Genomic DNA, 21,886 nt, shown 5'->3' with positions numbered 1-21,886 from the left:
GGTGTGAAAAAAGGAGGTGGAGTTGAAAATGGATATTCATGTATTTCTGGGTCAAACCCTGCCTTGCATGGCAAGAATGCCAAGTTCCAGCTGATCTTGGAATGTCAAAGGTGATTATGGAGGAAGCAGGCAGGGAGCCGCGATAAATGATCATTTAGTAGAGGAACTGTGGCCGGAAGAGTGGGTCAAGAAAATACTGAACAAAGGAGCTTTAATTTTGAAGGAGGAAAAGGAATAAGCTAGAAAAAGCAGTATCCGAAACAACGAGGCAGCCTAACACAATGTTCCAACATATAAATTTGAGCTGTTTTGCTCTGCTAACTTTAAATATTTTATTGTCTGGGATCCTTGCAGTGAATTGTCACTAAGATTTTGATTAGAATCTTATCAGATACTCTTGTCAGACACTCTGATTAGAAAAGGAACTGATGTGAAAATGATAAGTTACACCTACAGGTTAATTCCAAATTTACCTGGAAATTGGGATGTGTGTTCTGTGAAGCCTATTGGAAACTTCTATTTCACCCAATTCTGGAAGAGTAGGTGATGAAACAGAACTGAAAATATTGCTATGATTTACTGGAAATATTACTCTGAACTTCTATGCATGTAATCTCATAGGAGAAGCTTCAGATATTTTAAAAATTATTCTTCCATTATAATATCAAATTTGTTTCCAAGTGTCTTTTTTTTTAACATTTAAAAGTAATTTTGGAATTTAAAAATTCCAGCTGAAGCTCTATGTAACAGCACAAGCCTTGTAAAAGATATTTTCAGACTGCATGTTAAGAATGAATCTTAAGACTATCAGGATAAAACAGCAAGGCAGTTCCTCAAAAAATTAAATATAGAACTATCATATGATCCAGTTATTTCACTTCTGGGTATATATGGAAAAGAGTTGAAAGCAGGGATGCAAACAGATATCTGTAGGCCTATGTTCATAGCAGCGTTGTTTGCAACAGCCAGAAGGTGGAAAGAAACAACCCAAATGTCCATCAGTGAATGAATGGATAAACTAAATGATACAGACATATAATTGAGTATTATTCAGTCTTAAAAAGGAAGGAAATTTTGATACCTACTATAACATGGATGAACCTTGAACAGATTATGCTGAGTGAAATCAACCAGATACAAAAGGAAAAATACTGTATGATTCTATTTATATAAGGTACCAAAAAGTAGTCAAATTCATAGATACAGAAAATAGAATGGTGATTGTCAAGGCCTAGGGGGAGGAGGGAATGGTGAGTTAGTGTTTAATGAGTGTGAAGTTTCAGTTTGGGAAGATGAGGATGGATGGTGGTCATGGTTGCACAGCAATGTGAAAGTACTTAATGCCCCTGAACTTTACACTTAAAAATGGTAAGTTTTATGTTATATATACTTAACACAATAAAAAAAGAATGCCATGATAAACTTTCATTTAATATTTTAATAAATCAGGTTTCAAACATAATCCACTATAATAATAATGAACATTTTTATGTGCCAAGAATTGATCCAAGTGCTTTACCCAAATTATCCTGTTTAATTCTCACAAAAAACTCTGACGGAGGTATGATTATTATCTCTTTTTTTTCCAGTTGTGGTTGTGCAGAATGAGGCACGGGAGGGGACAGGCAGAGATTTGAGCCCGAGGGGTTGGCCTCCAGAACCTGGCTCTTATAATAAAACTTACCATGTGTACAAAAGCCTTAGATTTGCTCTACCCATCAGGAAGACAATCCCAAATTCCAAAATTATCTCTGCAAGTTCTAAATTTATTACAAATCTTTTTAATCAGATAGAGGATATGACACACCAGAGTTACAATGTGTATGAAAAAGTTGAAATAAACTGGTTTTATTTATGTCTCTTTAAAAAATGCAATTCCTGCAAAGATCCCAGTATTTCAGTATAAAAATCCATATCCAGTGACATGTGTTTCTTTGTGCAGATGGTATGCCTTTCTGAAAATTGCCAAAAGAAAAGAACACATATTTTAGAAATGTTTAATATTTTAATTACAATACAGGCAGTTTTTGCTTTATAATATGCATGCTTTAAACTAAGAAGACTGTCTATGATGTTTTATTTTATTGTGTGAAATTTAAATTTATAACAGTTTTGTGTATAGCCTTCCGAACATATAGAAGATGACCTTATTTACTGTTACCTTGGAAACAGCAATACCTAAATGCTGTGTTTACTCTCTTCAGTACAATTAGAAATCATTTTATAGAGCAAATGTAATTTAAAATAATATCCTGAAGCATGGATTTCAATTAACTTTAATCATATAAAATATGTAATGATGTTTAGTGTTAAAATTATTTGGAAAACCAAATATAGCTTTTTGTTAGAAAACATGCCAGTGCCTTTAAAAACTTGCCTTAATCAATAAATACATGCATCACTGGCCTTTTCCTTTATAAGTAATGTCCCAATATTCTAATTATTAGTAAAGTACCTCAGTTATGTAATTAGCAATCCTATGATGTTAAAGATATCATGTTTAATTTTTTATTAGTTTTATTAATAATTGATGATCTTGGAGAAACTTAACAATTATAACTTGTTAAGTAATTCACAGGTAAGGCTTTCTACAGTGGCATATGTTGATATACGTGTATTTTCTTACATTTCTAGGACTCCACTATTGTCACTCCAATTATTTTGAGGACCGACCCTCAGGGATTTTTCTTTTACTGGACAGATCAAAGCAAGGTAAGAAGTGAGATATGTCTTTCTTACATTTTCCAGTTAGTTGCTGATTTGCGAAGTATTTAGCTTTCTATCCATTTCATGGATGACTCTTTGTAATTTTTTTAAAGATTCTACTTAAAAATAATATCTTAGATAGAAATGTCTTGGGATTTTCCAAGGTCTGAAATATTAGATGTGCTAAATCCTAGAACAATTGGCATTTTTCAGGGTAAGAACATGGAATTGTGAATTACATTTGTTGTAGAGGGAAGTTAGCCAGTATTACTGCTGTTAAGTCTCCCACCAACTCTACCCATAAAAAATGAAGAAACATGATGAGAAAGTCATTTTTGACCCTGATGACTGTAACTGTGGCTTTCCCTTTCTCTTCCTTCTCCCCTTTGCTGCTTATTAAGGGTTCTCCCAGCCTCAGCAGGAATTTGGCCTTGATAATTTGTTTTTTGTTAGAAAATCAGGAATAAGATCCCTTTAGACTATACCTTCACTTTTTCAGGAATTTCTTCCCATTTTAGCTTTCTGTCCACCATACCATGAATTTAGAATCTCATTTATTATGAAACCAATTGAAATGATTCCATATTGAATTATTAAAAACTAGACTGTCTGCAGATCATAAGATTTATTTGGAGTTTAACGGGTAGTTAGGTCAGAATACATAAAAAGTAGGTTATTATTTCCATAGACGATGGAACATACACTTGACCATACACTTGATGTTGCACTTGAACATACAAGGCCACAGACCACAGAATATTTTGGTCCTATAAGTTCTGATATTTGGAAAGATGGGACAGGCTTTATTGAGAGTGCTAAATCCATACTGAAACCAATAAAATACCTGGCATCAAACTGTGAGGTGCCTTTTCATGTTCTGGTGTTAGTTCTCTATATCCAGGGTTACTGGTGTTTGTCAGCTTAGCTTTCGGCCATTGGGGGCAACCTGGACTTCACCAGTGAGTAGTGGTATGGAAACTGCTCTGTGCAGTGGCATATTTGGGGTCAGAGTAGAGCCTGGGGAAACTCTTAGGGTGCTAGACAGTAATATCTGGCCCCCAGGGCCAGTCCTGAATGGGTCTGTTAACACGTCATCCAAAAGGCAGATTTTAGCTTTGTGGTCCTGGAGTTACTTTCTGAATATGGGTGCCCTGTAATCATCTCTGGCCACAGACATGGGGCTAAATCATGGACCCCGAGCTAACGTCAAAAACCGTATTTGAGTAAGATTTCATACTGACTGTTCATGTTTATTACTGGGTGTGTTAATCACTTTGGCTTTGACATTCTGTTTGGTTTCCTGCTGTTATGTATAAAACAATGGCTTGAAAGAGGTTTTTTATTTTTTTTCCTCCTAAAGGCTATTTTTAGAACTGTTGAAGCTATATTCATGAAAGATATATTTATAATGCCTAGAGCATTTTTAAATGTTGGGTATTAGTACAAGAGACTAGACTGTCAGTTTGATTTTTCAACCTGTAAATCAAGCTTCTATAAAAGCAACAGAAGGTATTTTGGGGTTTTTAAATAATTCATAGCAACTCAGTTAAGCTCCCCTTTAAGACCAATGATAAATATTTCATTGCTTAAGAAAGAGAAAGTATTTAGGACCAGAGGCTCTTTGATGTACCTCTGTTGTCCTGTGAACCCAGTATTTTAACTCATGCTTATTTTCAAATGTAGAAAATTCTCAGTTTTTTAATACTAACCACTTTCTCTTGGTTGTAATGCTGTTTATGACCAACTTAAACAAATACTGTGGTAGCAATACTTCTGTCTCTTTATTACTTTTCTTTTCATGGATATTAATCTTCCAGTTCTAGCCAAGAGATGGGAATTTCATTTTTCACTTTTTAAGTCAACGGTCAGTCATGTATCAGAATTTTGAGGTTTATTTTTTTAATTAATGATCATATATCAGTATCTAAAAGATGAGACGATTTAAGAAAAAAATTAAACTTTCCATGATTCTAAGTTTGTCATTTTCTTCTGGCTTTAAACCTAGTCCTGGAGTCAGAACGAGTGATGAATCCACTTCTAAGAGGTAGACTCCTGTAAGTGATATATTAGGAGCATAAATGTACGCAAGCAGAGATGGTACCCACAAGTGAGTGGGGAGGGCACACAAGCTTTAAGTCCATGTTTTTGCATAAAATCATTTGAAGGGATGGGCCTAATGTTGCAGTCAGATGATGCTTAGAGGCCCAGTTTCTTTAAGATATTTTTTCTGATGATCAGTCTTGTTGATATGAATCTATCACATGTACTACAGGGGTTACGTCTCAAAGAAAAAAATGTGATACTTTTAAGTTTATCCCCTGATTCCCTCCCCACCCCTGTTTGGAAGCTTGCGTTGGTATCTGGGTGATGTGCCTCTCTTCTCCCTGGAGCTTCTTCCTTTGTCTTTGTCCATGTTTCTCCTTGGTCCATGAAGCCTGTGCTGAAGCCCTTTGATTAGCGATCCCTTGAAGCCTACTCTGCTCAGAGGCGAGCTGAGTGGCTTAAGAAGCTCTTGGTAAAGAATATTGTTACAAGATCTTTCTCTTTATAGCCCTGGAGGAGAATCCTCACATTTGACAGTTTCTCATCCATGTCTTCTCTCCCGTCATGGCCACATTGTACCATGCACCACTGATTTCCCTCTCTGTGAACATTGACATGCTTCCTTCTGTAACCCCTCCTTTGATGTGTCACCATAGAAATGATAGGTGGCAAAGAAGACAGACAGCCCAGATGATTTAAGAACTTAAAAACCAGAGCAGGCAGGTAATTTTTATGTAGCAGAAATGTGCTCTGATGAAACATTGAAAGAATGTTTGGGGTTGGTTAGGAGCAGATAAATATGAACATCATCTTAAGGGATAAATGTTCATACTTTGTACCAGCTCTGGGCTTATTTTAATCATTCTTTCCCTTTTATTGTTGGCTCTGTAAATCTTATTGACTGTAATTAGCAAGAATGAGTTTCTGAATATGACTATTTTAAGCATGGTTGTTTTTCTTATGTCAGTGTGTGTTATGTAAAGATCAGTTTATTTGTAATCATGAGTGAGAAGGGGCTCCTGTACAGCCTGAGTATGGAAGAGGTTGCCTGCATTACGCTATGACTTCACTTTGGAGCTCTGCCATATCAGGACCAGAAACCAACACAGGAAGTGTTAGCCGTGAAAACCATGCTAACTGCAAGAAGAATCTGTATGGGAGCTAAAGAAGAAAAAAGGGTCAGTGTAAAAGGCTAATAACAGAAACCTATCCTGCTAGAACATGAAACATAGTAAGCTGATGCCCTGCTTCTGTGCCAAGGTTGGTGTAAAAATAAAACTACTCACTATTAGATCCAAGAAATTCAATATAGTTCAGTAAGCTCTTCCTTGTTTCCCTAAAACAGGAGCTTGGAGGAGGGGAAAGAGGAACATATAATTAAATTAACAAGGAAGAGGAGGAAAAACACATTTTAAAGGAAGGATTCCTACTACTTTATCTTTTTTGTTACAGATATTATTTATTTTTTATTTTGTGAATAATCCACTAATAGGTTCTTTTTGTAAGAGAGTAAAGCAGTATTGATGCCTTTGATTCCATCCCACCATTGACCCAATCCTAGTCTCTTCCAAAGTCAATTGCTCGTAACAGCTTCATGGTATCTTTCCAGGTCTCCTTTTAATGAATTTGTGCATACATTAACTATGGAAATATTTCATTTTGTTTCATTTATATCCATTTGTACCCTAAATAACATCATATTATTTTTACTGTTCCACAAACTGGCTTTTCACTTTACAATATGTCTTACAGAACTTTATGTGTAAGTGCATGTGAATGCACTTTATTCTTTTAAATTGCTCTACGTATCCCATAGAATGGATGAACAAATTTCATTTAACAATAAAAAATTCTCATTGATGGACTCTTGGTAGTTGTCTGTTTCTAGTCCACAGAAAACAATCCTGAACTATAGAGTAATAGTCAGCCTTGTGTATCCCTCTCTGAGTATATGGGTCAGGCGTCCCTGAGGTAAATTTTGAGAAGTACAATTGCTGATTGAAGGCTATATATATCCTAAATTTTAGTTAATAGTTGTGTCATTTTATAACTTTGCCAGTCTTGTGTGAGAGGAACTGTTTCCTCCATCCCCACCAACACTATTAAGAAACATTTTAATTTTTGTCAATCTGATGCAAGCATTGTATCTCTGCTCTAATTTGCTATTGCCTGATTTGCTGCTGAGCTGTGTACATTTTCTTACATTTGTGGACAATTTCTGTTTTCTCTTACAGGAGTTACCTGCTGAATTTCCTTGCCTTGTGTTGAGAGTTGTCCAGGTATTCTGGATGTTAATCCTTTAGCTGTTAGGGATGTTGCAAATATTTCCTTCCTGTCTGTGGCTTGTCTTTTGAATTTCTTAACTTCTAACTTATGCATGACAAAAGATGACTCGACATTCTCAAATTTGATGTATTCACATTTCAACCTTTTTTCTTTTTTTTGCTTTATTTAAAGCCTTTCTTATTCATCATCCTCATAGCCATCATTATTATTAGTTTAGATTTTTAATTCATGTATAGTTGTCTTAGTCCATTTGGGCTGCTCTAACAAAATACCATAGAATGGGTAGTTTATAAATGACAGATATTTATTTCTCACAGTTCAGGAGGCTGGAAGTCCAAGACCAGGGTATCAGCATGGTCCAGTGAGAACCTTCTTCTGGGTTGCAGACTTCTGGTGTCCTCATGTGGTGGAAGGGGCTAAGGATCTCTCTGGAGCCTCTTTTATAAGGGTGCTAATCCCATTCAGGAGGACTCTGCCCTCAGGACCTAATCACCTCCCAAAGGCCCCATCTTCTAATACCATCCTTGGGCATTAGGTGTTCAACATATGAATTTGGCCTGGCGGGTAGGGACACAAACATTCAGGCCATAGCAATCATATAATGTATTTTGAACATTGATGTGAAGTTTGGTTCTAAATTTAATTTCTTCAAATGATTAGTCTTCTCTGTGGGTGGCTCCTCATTCTTTCTTGTTGGAGCCAGCTCTGATAGCACCATCTCTTCTGTAGCTTTCTTCTGGCTGAGAGTGGAGGGTGTGGGAGGTGGGAGCTGTGATGGTGGGTTGACCTGAGTTGATGCTCCCATTTCATTCCTAGTGCTAATACCTTCACTGCCTGTTTGGGTGGCCCAGATCTACTCCTATGTTTTAATGTCTGTGGGTTTCTGGGATGTCATTTCCTACTTCCTTTTTATTCCATTTATCTTTTTCTTCCATTCTTTCTGATTGAACAAGTACAATCCTTTCTGTGTACCCATGATCCTAGATGATAGACATATATTTACACCTCTATATCCAGTCATTTCTAGGGACCCAGGACCAGAGGAGGGCTCCACCATCTGCACCATATGCCATCTTTTTCTGGCCTGTGATTTTGCACGAGACAACCATTTGGGATCCTTGTAGAGCAATGATTAAGCTTCTGTTAATGACAACTATAGACCGCATTCTCTTATGGTAGCCTTAAATTTCTATACAGAGTTCAAAAGCAAGGTTTAAAAATTAAATATTTACATAAGACACAGTGACGTTTTCAGCATAAAAGTCCAGAATTCAAAAACATTTAAAATGATGCCTCATAAACCTCTAAGAAAATCTAGAAATATCATGTTAAAAAAATAGTCTGGCCTCCAAAAGAACCACCAGGCACCACAGATTTCATTAATCATCATTTAACAATGGCGCTTCCTCTTTCACACACACTTCCCTAGTATATCCCAGAAACATCAATTTTGGACTTTCTTGTCCATGGTGAATGGGGTAAGACACTCAACAGTCAATTGAGTGCAGTGACGTGATTATAAATTAAGAAGATCAACTCTATTCACTTTTATTTGGCAGTTTCCCCCAAACCCTGAAACAACAACTGATTTACCTTAGAAAACAGCAAAGTGCATGTGAGTATCACTCTTGGAGGGCTGGGATCATTGCTTGGCCTGCAGTGGTGCACCAATCATTGCCAACAAACCAGCAGCAACTATGGACTAAGTCTTTTCTTTCACCCTCCATGAATTTCCTTCACATAAAGAAATTAATAGAGCAGACATGGCCCCAAATCTAAACCCACGTCCTTACTACTCCTGAGGCTGAGAGTTGGACCCCAGTGGCCAGCATTTGCATTCCTTTGCTTTTTCTGGCCTCTGGAGCTCATGTCACTGCCTGAATTAACACCCACCCAACCAAAGAAGTTTGATGGGCAAATACCACAGCTCCCTCACTTCTTGGATGGGATAACTCAAAGGTGCTAGCTTTCTGTTTTCCTCTAGTGCCCTCCAGGGTTAATAAGCCCATTTACCCTCAGTGGTAACTGGCTTGAAAACACACCCTTCTTTGGCTTCCTTCCTTTCCTGTCTCGATTACCCATGTATCCTGGAACCACCTCTAAAATAAACTCATTTTACTAGAATCCTTGTTTAGCAACTGCTTAATATGGATGCTTTGTACCTAACAACTTAATATAGATGCCCCATAGTTAAGGGCATTAAAAAGATTCCTAAGTAAGAGGCACTGGAAACTGTTAGGTATATACTTTAAGCCAGGGAGGTTTTCTTTTCTTTTTCTTAAAAGAGTCCTGATTTGGGAGGCCAGAACTTGAAGTCAGACAGATGTGGGTTGGAGTTTCTGCTCTGCCTTGTACTCCATGAGTCATGTCTGGTGAATCTCTTCAACCATTTAAGCCTCCGTTTCCTCATCTGCAAGATGGGGTGTAACTTTCTCAGAGTTGCTTATAAACATGATGCATGTGTGTAGCACAATGCCTGGCACTTTGTAAACTCACTCTTTGTGGTGGCTTTTTAAAAAAAACATTTAATTTTAAAATTAGTTTAATTTTTAAATTAAATTTTAAAATGTCAGCATTCCTGAGGTATGATTGACAAAATTTAAGATAGTTAAAGTGTACATCTTGGTGATTTGATGTACATATCCATTGTGAAAGGATCCCCCCATCTAGTTAATTAGCACATCCATCACCTACCTCACTTATTTTTCTTATTTTTGTGTATGTGTGAGAATATATAGGTTCTACTCTCTTAGCAAATTTCATCTATATAATACAGTGTTGTCAGCTGTAGTCACCATACTATACATTAGATTCTCAGCCCTTATTCATTTTATAGTTGAAAGTTTATAGCCTTTGATCAACCTCTCCCTAGTTCCCTGGCACCCCAGCCCCTGGCAACCACTTTTCTGCTCTCTGTTGCTATGAGTCTGACACCTCACCCCTTTCTGAAGGTTTCACATGTAAGTGATACCGTGTCATATTTGCCCCTCTCTCTCTGGCTTTATTTCACTTGGCATAATGCCCTCAAGGTTCACTGTGGTGGCTTCTATTATTGGTATATAATGGACAGTTAGTCTCTGACTAAACAGTTAGTCCCTAACTAATTGTTAGGAACCACACATGTGCTGTTTTGAAAGCCAAGTGACCATCTATTTACATATATTTAAAAAGAGTTTTTCTTCTTCTTCAAGGTAATAGTGACTTGTTTTCTGTTTAGACTCTGCTGTGGTCTTTTGATCTAAAGCATTGAAACTTAGGTCTGTTTGGGCAAACAAGATGTTTATTTATGTATTTTGTAATGTTTTGGGAACAGAACTATGCAAGGCAAAAGAAGGGATTTATTGTTGAGAAGACTTTCCCACTAAGGATAATTTGCTAATAAATACTGCATCATAGGTGAAAGGTTTTTGACCCTCGGGAATCGGAAGCATCTTATGAAATAAGCTTTAAGATGATTTAAAAGTCTTGGATAGGAGAAAATGCTATTATTCACAAGAAGAATTGGGCTCCGCCATGGTTGTCTGTGTCTTTTTCCCTAAGACAATCACTTTGGGATTGGATTTTCACTGCTATATTGGCACCAGGAGCTCCTTTTCCTCCATCCTGATCAGATCCTTAGAGATTAAACGTTCAGTGTTTGTGAGAATAATTTAGTCAGTGGTCTGTTAGATTGCTGAGGAACAAACTTCTTCTCATCAATTCTACTTCCAGATTAAGCTTTATTTATTATCAACACTTCCTTCTTTTCACTGCCTTGAGTCCCAAAACTTTTGCCTCCATGAACTCTAGCTACTGTAGGACAGCTAATATGATTGCTTAGCCTATGCAGATGCAATAGAAGAAAACATGTTATTAGAATGGAAATTTTTACAAGGTTGTGAATCATGGTTTTTTAGTAAATGCATTTTAAAATCAAGCTGATTATTATGAAATGGCATCGTTGTTCTTTCTTTGGAATCATTTCTAGGGTGTAAGTGCATTAACCTGATTTTCATGTCTCCATCATAGCACTTCATCAGGCAAATAACAACAGCATTGCTTGTGTGAATACATTGTAACCAGAGTTTATTACTCCTAATATAATTTAATTACAAAATTATGCCTCAGTTTTATGAGTTGCTTATATTTAGCTCTTCCTAGTCTTGTAGTATAAATTAAATTGGATGCTTTCTATGCTATGAAGGTATTATAATGGGATATTTGTACCTTTTGATACAAAATTAGTTTGAGATGCTGGATTAAAGGAATGTGTAGAGGAAATACATTTTGTATGTTGTTCACAGTTTTATGTCTTGTTATCTGGAAAACCCATTTGCGCTTGTTGTGAGTAGAATTCCCAAATATATTGGTATTGACCCAATGTCTTGTTCCTTTGCTTGAATTATAGATGTTATAGATAGAGTGAGGATATTTGTTTGACCTCTAGTTCCTTTTCTTGCCAATTCAAAATTGTGTGATCCTACTGATGGGGTCCTTGTCAAACTCTTTCTATATTTAATAGCAGGACAAGCCTCTTTTTTCCTTCTGGTAACATAAATGGAGACTTACAGTTGAGTCATTTAAGCATTTACCAAAATAAAAATAGACTTAAAAATATAGTTATTTTCCATTTTTCACATTTTATCTTCGTTTGTTTCATTTAAATAGTTTTAAGAGGGAGAAACATAAACTTTAAACTATATGACAAACCCACAGCCAATATCGTTTTTAATGGTGAAAAACTGAAACCATTTCCTCTAAGATCAGGAACAAGACAAGGTTGTACACTCTCACCACTATTATTCAACATGGTTTTGGAAGTTTTAGCCACAGCAATCAGAGAAGAAAAGGAAATAAAAGGAATCCAAATTGGAAAAGAAGAAGTAAAGCTGTCACTGTTCACAGATGACATGATACTATACATAGAGAATCCTAAAGATGCTACCAGAAAACGACTAGAGCTAATCAATGAATTTGATAAAGTAGCAGGATACAAAATTAATGCACAGAAATCTCTGGCATTCCTATACACTAATCATGAAAAAACTGAAACAGAAATTAAGGAAACACTCCCTTTTACCACTGCAACAAAAAGAATAAAATACCTAGGGATAAACCTACCTAAGGAGACAAAAGACCTGTAAGCAGAAGACTATAAGACACTGATGAAAGAAATTAAAGATGATACAAACAGATGGAGAGATATACAATGTTCTTAGATTGGAAGAATCAATGTTGTGAAAATGACTCTACTACCCAAAGCAATCTACAGATTCAATGCAATCCCTATCAAACTACCAATGGCATTTTTCACAGAACTAGAACAAAAAATTTCACAATTTGTATGGAAACACAAAAGACCCTGAATAGCAAAAAAGTCTTAAGAAAGAAAAACAGGGCTGGAGGAATCAGGCTCGCAGACTTGAGACTCTACTACAAAGCTATAGTAATCAAGACAGTATGGTACTGGCACAAAAACAGAAACATAGATCAATGGAACAGGATAGAAAGCCCAGAGATAAACCCATGCACATATGGTCACCTTATTTTTGATAAAGGAGGCAAGAATATATAGTGGAGAAAAGACAGCCTTTTCAATAAGTGGTGCTGAGAAGACTGGACAGCTACATGTAAAAGAATGAAATTAGAACACTCCCTAACACCATACACAAAAATAAACTCAAAATGGATTAAAGACCTAAATGTAAGGCCAGACACTATAAAACTCTTAGAGGAAAACATATGCAGAACACTCTATGACATAAATCACAGCAAGATCCTTTTTGACCCACTTTCTAGAGAAATGGAAATAAAAACAAAAGTAAACAAATGCAACTTAAAAGCTTTTGCACATCAAAGGAGAACATAAACAAGGCAAAAAGGCAACCCTCAGAATGGGAGAAAATATTTGCAAATGAAGCAACTGACAAAGGATTAATCTCCAAAATTTACAAGCAGCTCATGCAGCTCAATATCAAAAACAACCCAATCTAAAAATGGGCAGAAGACCTAAATAGACATTTCTCCAAAGAAGATATACAGATTGCCAACAAACACATGAAAGGATGCTCAACATCACTAATCATTACAGAAATGCAAGTGAAAACTACAATGAGGTATCACCTCACACCAGTCTGAATGGCCATCATCAAAAAATCTACAAACAATAAATGGTGGAGAGGGTGTGGAGAAAAGGGAACCCTCTTGCCCTGTTGGTGGGAATGTAAATTGATACAGCCACTATGGAGAACAGTATGGAGGTTCCTTAAAAAACTACAAATAGAACTACCATATGACCCAACAATCCCACTACTGGGCATATACCCTGAGAAAACCATAATTCAAAAAAAGTCATATTAGCACAATGTTCATTGCAGCTCTGTTTACAATAGCCAGGAAATGGAAGCAACCTAAGTGTCCTTTGACAGATGAATGGATAAAGAAGATGTGGCACATATATACAATGGAATATTACTCAGCCATAAAAAGAAATGAAATTGAGTTATTTATAGTTAGGAGGATGGACCTCGAGTATGTCATACAGAGTGAAGTAAGTCAGAAATAGACGAACAAATACTATATGCAAACACATATATATGGAATCTAAAAAAAGCTTCTGACAAACCTAGGGGCCAGACAAGAATAAAGACGCAGACATAGAGAATGGACTTGAGGACTTGGGGAGGGGGAAGGGTAAGCTGGGACGAAGTGAGAGAGTAGCATGGACATATATACACTACCAAATGTAAAATAGATAGCTTGTGGGAAGCAGTGGCATAGCACAGGGAGATCAGCTCGGTGCTTTGTGACCACCTAAAGGGGTGGGATAGGGAGGGTGGGAGGGAGATGCAAGAGGGAGGGGATATGGGGATATATGTATACGTATAGCTGATTCACTGTGTTATATAGCAGAAGCTAACACACCATTGTAAAGCAATTATACTCCAATAAAGATGTTAAAAAAAAAGAGCAATCGGTTTATTAAGTAATTGGTGTCACATATTTTAAGGTGTTTTTTATATGCACTAATTCAGTTTGCACTAATTCAATATTTTATTTTTTAAAATTTTTATTAGAGTATAGTTGATTTACAATGTTGTGTTATTTTCAGGTGTACCACAAGGTGAATCAGTTATACATATACATATATCCACTCTTTTTTTTTTTTTTTTTTTTGCTGTACGCGGGCCTCTCACTGTTGTGGCCTCTCCCATTGCGGAGCACAGGCTCCGGACGCTCAGGCTCAGTGGCCATGGCGCACGGGCCCAGCTGCTCCGCAGCATATGGGATCCTCCTGGACCGGGGCACGAACCCGTGTCACCTGCATCGGCAGGCGGACTCTCAACCACTGCGCCACCAGGGAAGCCCTTTTTTTTTTTAAGATTCTTTTCGCATCTAGGCCATTACAGAGTATTGAGTAGAGTTCCCTGCGCTATACAGCAGGTTCTTATTCGTTATCTATTTTATATATAGTAGTGTTTATGCACATTTCTTTTAATTATTTTTTTATCATTGTTATCATAATCACCAATAATAGCAATCACATATATGGTGTTTTCTGCATGCCAGACACTGCTCTGATACATATGTACATGCACATGCCCTAACACACACACACACACACACACACACGCACTCAATCATTTCCATGAACCTGTGAGGCTAGGGCTATTATCACCCCCATTTCCAGATGAGGACATTGACGTGCACACAGAGCTTGAGTAATGACCTTGGTCATACAGTTTGTGAATTGAGGCAGGAATAGAACCCAGGCAATCTGGCTCTGTGTCCTGGCTCTTAACTTCTTGCTTTTTAAAGACCCTGTTTAATCTGTCAAGTTAAGTGTCTCTCTGAGTTTTTTTTCTCATAGACTTGTCTGAAAATAAACCTCAGTAGGCATACTGCATGTGCATGGAAAAGGCAAAAAATATGAAGTGATTCTCAACTTGGGCTGCACATGGAAACACCGAAATCACTGGGGGAGCTTCAAAGAGTGCTGATGCCTGGGCCCCAGCCCCAGAGAGTTTGAGTGAATTGCTCTAGGGTGCAATCAGGACATTGGATTTTCTTTTTTTTTTGTTTTGGAAAGCTCCTCATTTGATTCTAATGTGCAGCCAAGGTGAACACTGAGAGGAAGCAAGCTGGCATCACAAATCAATTCAGTGAACATCCTGAGGGGTTGTGCTCACTCTACCTTTCCTGTCCGTGGCCTCATTTCTATCAGAAGTCAGACTCAGCTTGAGCACCCAGAGGCCCTACAAGACTCTGAATTATTTAGCTATGATTGAATAATATTCCCTATACTGCACTTAGGAAGGCAGGAAATTACTAGCATTTTTTAGAAAGATTCTCAGTATCCAAGATTGAATCAAAATAGATATTTTTATTATATTCAGTTGATTAAGATTCATTTAATTTTCCATTCCCCAAATGTTCCAGGTACTAGCTATTTGTTTTATTTTTACTGAACATGTCCTCAGCACTCAAGCCCTGTTTATTAACCTTATGTTTATGTTTTATAGAACCCCTAGTAGACCAAGTTACTGTTTGAATTCCATATTTCATTAAATTAGTTGCACTTTTGAATAAGCAAATATGGTTTTAAAAATGATTTTATATAATTATTTCATATCTTAAATTTGTATTATAGATACAAAAGCAGATATCATCTTGGTAAATTATGGCATCATGTCATTTCTTATTAATTTGTAGGAATCCTTCCTTTATTGATACATAAGCCCAGCAGGGAAACCAGAGAGAGCCAGGTCATATACAGGTGTGACAGGAAGCTTGTGATACAATCACTTCTGTGTGATACATTTGAGTGGTAAAATGTGTGTTTCTCCCTTAAGAATTCTCGGTTTTCACTTCTGTCTTCTATGTGGATTGTGATGGGAATGATTTTGCATGAGATTTCCCTTTAGTGTTTTACATGGTGAACAATGCACCTGTTTGAAGTGAATGCCTCAATGAAAAGTTTTATGGGGCAGAACTAGTTGCTATGCTAAGAAACTAAGGGCTGTGCTGATATACATAATGGATTCTATTTTTAGTTGAGCATGTGTTTCTATAGCCTGGCTTCGTTATGCAAGAGGCCAGCAGTTTCAGCACTACATTGTGAATATTGAGACATTAGATGATCAGAAGAGGTGGGACTTTAGGTTGTGAAATTTTCATCTATTGTAGCCCTGACAGAGTTCATGACTAGAGGGAAAAATTAAAAATGAAACAAACAGATGAACATATACACACTACTATATATAAAATAGATAACCAACAAAGACCTACTGTATGGCACAGGAAACTATACTCAATATGTTGTAATAAGATATAAGGAAAAAGAATCTGAAAAAAAGTTATATATGTATAAATTTATCACTTTGCTGTATACCTGAAACTAACGCAACATTATAAATCAACTATACTTCCATAAACAAAACAAAACAAAAAACCCATGTCCTGGCTACTGTAAACAGAGCTGCAATGAACACTGTTATAAAGCAGAAATTAACACACCATTGTAAAGCAATTATACTCCAATAAAGATGGAAAAAACAAACAAAGTTCTAAAACAACTTCAGCTTTATGGTGTTTGTAGGGTGAGTTCTCCCAGAAGCTGACCCCAAGACAAAGATTCAAGCTCAAGTACTTGATTTGGAAGGTGACCTCATGAAGCATGGACAGAACAGTGGGGAAGTGAGACAGGCAAGGGAAGACAGCCCATAATGGTTGAATTATCAAATAGGTAACACTCTGGGCAACTGAAGCTTCAACCCACTGGGGAGCCCTGGGAGACCTTGTGGCACACACCACAGCGAGAGAGCTGTGATATTTACCTATCAGTTCCCGCCTGTCAGTGTTTGAGGACAGCTCTTCCCTGGGCTGTTATGTCCTCAGCACTTTGTCAGACCCTCTCCATGGCCAAGGGGCCTCCAGATCAACGGGCCCCAGGCTTCAAGAAAGCACTCATAGTTGTGGTTAGAAGTTGTCAGTGGGCATGCGTAGGAAAACATGGGCACCAGCAGCAGCGACTACTCTGAAGTCCTTAATTTTCAGGTCAGACTTTATAAATCTCTACCACAGGCGCAAACAGGTGGCTGAACCCATTCACAGGCAGACAGATCTTTTTTTTTTTTTTTTTTGCGGTACGCGGGCCTCTCAGTGTTGTGGCCTCTCCCATTGTGGAGCACAGGCTCCGGACACGCAGGCTCAGCGGCCATGGCTCACGGGCCCAGCCGCTCCGTGACATGTGGGATCCTCCCGGACCAGGGCACGAACCCGCGTCCCCTGCATCGGCAGGCGGACTCTCATCAACCACTGCACCACCAGGGAAGCCCGGCAGACAGATCTTACTTGGCCTGCTTAACATATTAAAATGTAAAGGCCAGCATTTAAAGAATCTGGGGAGTTAATATGCAAATCTGGATTTCTCAGAAAATCAAAAGGCCTGGCAACACTGGTCACCAGTACCCCCATGGCCACATTTGGCCACCTGCAATCAGGGCATGTGGGATCCGGTCAACCACTGTCCCCACCAGGCCAGCCTGCCTGCCTCATTGACATGATCACTTAGGCTCATTTAGACTTTAGAGCGTAGAGTATCAGGCGTCTATGGCAACATCCTTTACTGGAAGTTTCAATAAGCTAATGATTACGAAGCTTCCTGTGGAATGAAGTCAGTTCTGTCACGATAGGCCTGTTGGTTGCTGTGGCGTAAAGACTGATTTTACAGTGGAAAATGTCTGAAGGTCAGCAAATCCAGGCTCTGCTCATAACTGCCAGAAGCAAAGCAATTGATACCCCAAGCCCATTTTCTTTGTGAGATACGGATTTGAAGTGTGTGAGCCTTGAGGTCACTCTCAGCTTTAAAAGGCTATTATTCCAAAGTGACTTTCACACGGCATTGTGCTAGGTTAGATTTATCAATATGACTCCTTGGCAAAGGATTTCATGTTGAGTTGGGCCATTAATCTATGGGAAATAAAAATGGTGGGCTCTGGGACACCAGGCAGAACAACTTCCCTTTGTGGAATGAATGGCATTAACTGCGTCCCAGTTCAAGGCAATGGGCACTGACTAGGTTAGCCAGCTACTGTAACCTGACCTTTCCCCATTATAGAGCTTCACTGTCCCATATGGTGGCCACTAGATGCATGTTGCGTTTTACATTTAAATTGTAATTAAAATAAAATAAGAAATGCATTTCCTCAGCCACAGTAGCCACATTTCAAGTGCTCTGTAGTCATCTGTGGACAGGTACAGTTAAAGAACATTTCCATCACTAACAGAAAGTTCTGTTGGATGTCACTGCATAGAGATTGGGTCAGAAATGGTCTAGTCAGAGCCAGTGCAAAGCAAAAGTTTCCTTGAATTTATAGAGAAAGAACCTTTCTCTCTTTTGCTGGATCATGTCCTGCAAGGATGTTGTATGGACCTGACTTTGTTCCCATGGATGAAGATGTTCAGGTGCTCTGGATACCACTTTGGGAGCCTAACAGGTAAGCTAACCCTTCAGAAGACAAACCAGTGAAGGACCAGATCCTCAGTGATGTCATTTGAGATATAGATCAGACCATTTCAAATCCATGAGCTAATCAGTCTCCTTCATTGTCTAAGCCAGTTTCAGATGGGATGTTGTGCTAGGTACCATGAAGATAATGACTCTTGTTGGAGGGTTAAATGCAGTGTTTTATTCCATCACAGAAATCAAAGAAATGTAGCGGTAAAAAATGCTAATGTTTCAGACAAAAATGGCATAAAATCTTTCATTTTAGAATTGGACCAGGCCTTAATTAAATTATCACATCTGATCCCTTCATTTTTCTCTCTTGTAATCGAGGGACAGGGAATGGGGTCTGGCACAATTACATAGCTAGCTGGTAAAAGAACCCAAGTTAAAATGCACATCTCTTAATTACCAACATACATTCCTTCCACTATATCACACCATCATTTCCCAAAAAAGTAAAATTTTCTAATATTAATGATTAATTCAGGTTGTGTTATTATATAGTGGTGTGGTTTGAACATATGGTAAATAAACCCACTTTACAAAAGGAAAAGCAATGTTTGATCATTCCTTACTAAATTTTGTCCATTGAGAGAGATTTTCCCTTTATCATTCTCCTCCTCCCTTAATTATCTCTTGTAGTTATTTACAGAATAAATATATCAGTCACCTTCTGTTGTGCAGCAAACCACCCCCAAACTTAGTGCCTTAGAACAACAACCATTTATTTCAGTCACTCCTGTGTGGGCTGACAGTCTGGTGTGGGCTCAGGCAGACCCTTTTTCTTGTTCAGCCGGGCTCCTCTGGCATCTGTAGGTAGCTGGGGGATGGGTGTGAGGCTCTGCTGATCATGGCTGGCCTCTCATGTCTGAGGCTGCATCTGGGATGGCTGGGATGGCTCGGATCTGGTCCAGGTGGTCCCTCATCCTCCAGCTTGTTCTTGTGGTGGGTTCTGAGACAGAATGGAAGTTTCAAGGCCCTAGAGTCAAAATTGCCATATTGGCACTTCTGCCCCATTTTATGTGCAAAACCAAATCATTCATAGGGTGAGGAAATAGATGCCAGCTCTTTATATCAAGTTCTGCAAAGAGGCCTGGATACACATAATGGAATGATTTGTGGCCATTTTTGCAATCAAATACAGAAAAGGAATTGTTTCCTCAAATCATAGGAGACTCTCTTCATTATAGTGAAATGTCTCAATGGGGCAGAACTGACCAATGGCTTCCAAAGCTTCCTGAAATATCAAGGCAGTGCTAAATACCCTAGCCAGGCAATTGTGTTAACTGCATACATGCAGCATTTGAGTCTCATACTGCTGTGAGGTACGGTTCTCTCTTCATACCCTAGACTTTGGGTCCTCCATTGATGTTCAGAGAAGAAAGGATCCCTGTGAGGTGAGGGGGAAGTGGAGCCATATTGCAAACCAGGATGCACTTGGGCAGTACCCTGCTAGCAACGGCTCTTAAAAACAGTGTTTTTAAGTGTATTGAGGAATGAGGCTGGGAGCGGGCGATTGCAACAAGAGAGGGAACTCTTAATTAGTCTTCAAGGGTATGAGTTTGCTGTTATAAATCTCTCAGTTTTTATTCCTGCCCTGCCCCTAGGTTCTTCAGAACCATTTTTTTTGATTCCATATATATGTGTTAGCATACAGTATTTGTTTTTCTCTTTCTGACTTATTTCACTCTGTATGACAGACTCTAGGTCCAACCACTGCACTACAAATAACTCAATTTTGTTTCTCTTTATGACTGAGTAATATTTCATTTTATATACGTGCCACATCTACTTTACGCAAACGTAGAGAATAGACTTGAGGACATGAGGAGGGGGAAGGGTAAGCTGGGATGAAGTGAGAGAGTGGCATGGACATATATACACTACCAAATGTAAAATAGATAGCTAGTGGGAAGCAGCTGCATAGCACAGGGAGATCAGCTCCGTGCTTTGTGACCACCTAAAGGGGTGGGATAGGGAGGGTGGGAGGGAGATGCAAGAGGGAGGGGATATGGGGATATATGTATACGTATAGCTGATTCACTTTGTTATACAGCAGAGACTAACACAGCATTGTAAAGCAATTATACTCCAATAAAGATGTTAAAAAAATAATATGAAGAATAAATGAATGGAAAGTAGAAAAAAACATAAAAAGAATAAATTAAAAAAAAAAAATACGGGCTTCCCTGGTGGCACAGTGGTTGAGAGTCCGCCTGCCGATGCAGGGGACACGGGTTTGTGCCCCGGTCCAGGAAGATCCCACATGCCGCGGAGTGGCTAGGCCTGTGAGCCATGGCCGCTGAGCCTGCGCATCCGGAGCCTGTGCTCCGCAACGGGAGAGGCCACAACAGTGAGAGGCCCGCGTACCGCAAAAAATAAATAAATAAAATAAATAAATCTCGCAGCTTTCTGTGCTATTTTTTCTCTCCCTAAATGATTTTGAAGTGATTTTTCTGTGCCTAATATAGCCTTTTTTTTTTTTTTAAAAAAGTATTCCTGTGTTGGGAACACGGAAATAATTCAAAATCTGTAAGAACACTGGGGAAGTGGAAATTAAACCTCAGGATTCTTTACTTCTGGAAAATGATCGTGGGGATTTTCCATAGTAGAGAGGTAGAAATCTTTCTAGATCTCTTCTTCTATCCTGGGCCACAACGTGCATTTTTCTGGGATGAAAAACACATGAGTTTGACCAAGGGAGAGTTTGGTAGGTTTTGTCAGTGAAGCATGGGAAGGGATCAGTCCTTACTCTGAGCTCATCTTTTTTTAAGCTGAGTGTGCTCTGGGAAGATGCAGGCATCAGCGCGTTTATATCCGACAGAACCAACAGAGCTGCAGTGAAAGGGAAGAAAGGCCATTATCTAGCGAATGTATATTGAGCTGGGAGACACTGAGGTTAAAACATTCTGTTTATTGCCATCTCTTTATTTGTATTTTATAGAATTAGTCCACGACCTCCATAATTGTTCTTTTGTAAGATACCCTGTGTAAGATCATGGACTCTGAAATCCAACTCCCTGGGTTTGAAACCCAGCTCAGCACTCTGTGTCTCTGAGGAAGCCATTTAACCACTCTGAGCTTCCGTTTCCTCTTCTCTGATATGGGAATAATATATCTCTTTCATAGGAATCTTGTGAGGATTAAATGAGATCACACATCTGAAACACTTGGTACAGCACACAGAGTAAATGCTCCACACTTGCTAGCTACCTTTAGTAGAAATTTTAGTACATTTGAATATATATATATTATATATATATTATATATATAATATATATATATAGTGTGTGTGTGTGTGTGTGTGTGTGTGTGTGAGAGAGAGAGAGAGAGAGAGAGAATTTGAACTATGGCAGGTGTTCA

General features: G+C 38.3%; 1 protein-coding gene across 3 annotated transcripts in view; it reads left to right on the top strand.

The window, feature by feature from the left end:
• PLCB1 (phospholipase C beta 1) overlaps positions 1–21,886 on the top strand; it is a 690,893-nt gene that overhangs the window by 15,503 nt on the left and 653,504 nt on the right. For 2 of the 3 annotated variants that reach the window (XM_082857476.1, XM_082857478.1), the window contains exon 2: positions 2,635–2,712. In XM_082857476.1, coding sequence (XP_082713602.1) covers positions 2,635–2,712 — 78 coding nt within the window. Of the gene's footprint in view, positions 1–2,634; positions 2,713–6,557; positions 7,029–21,886 lie in introns of those variants that run through there. The other variant, XM_082857477.1, reaches the window with a different exon arrangement.

This window comes from Leucopleurus acutus (genome assembly GCF_964270905.1).
Source record: "Leucopleurus acutus genome assembly, chromosome: 16".
Classification (NCBI taxonomy): Eukaryota; Metazoa; Chordata; class Mammalia; order Artiodactyla; family Delphinidae; genus Leucopleurus; species Leucopleurus acutus.
The sequence above is the reverse complement of the archived record's forward strand: the minus strand, read 5'-3'. Positions and strand labels throughout refer to the sequence as shown.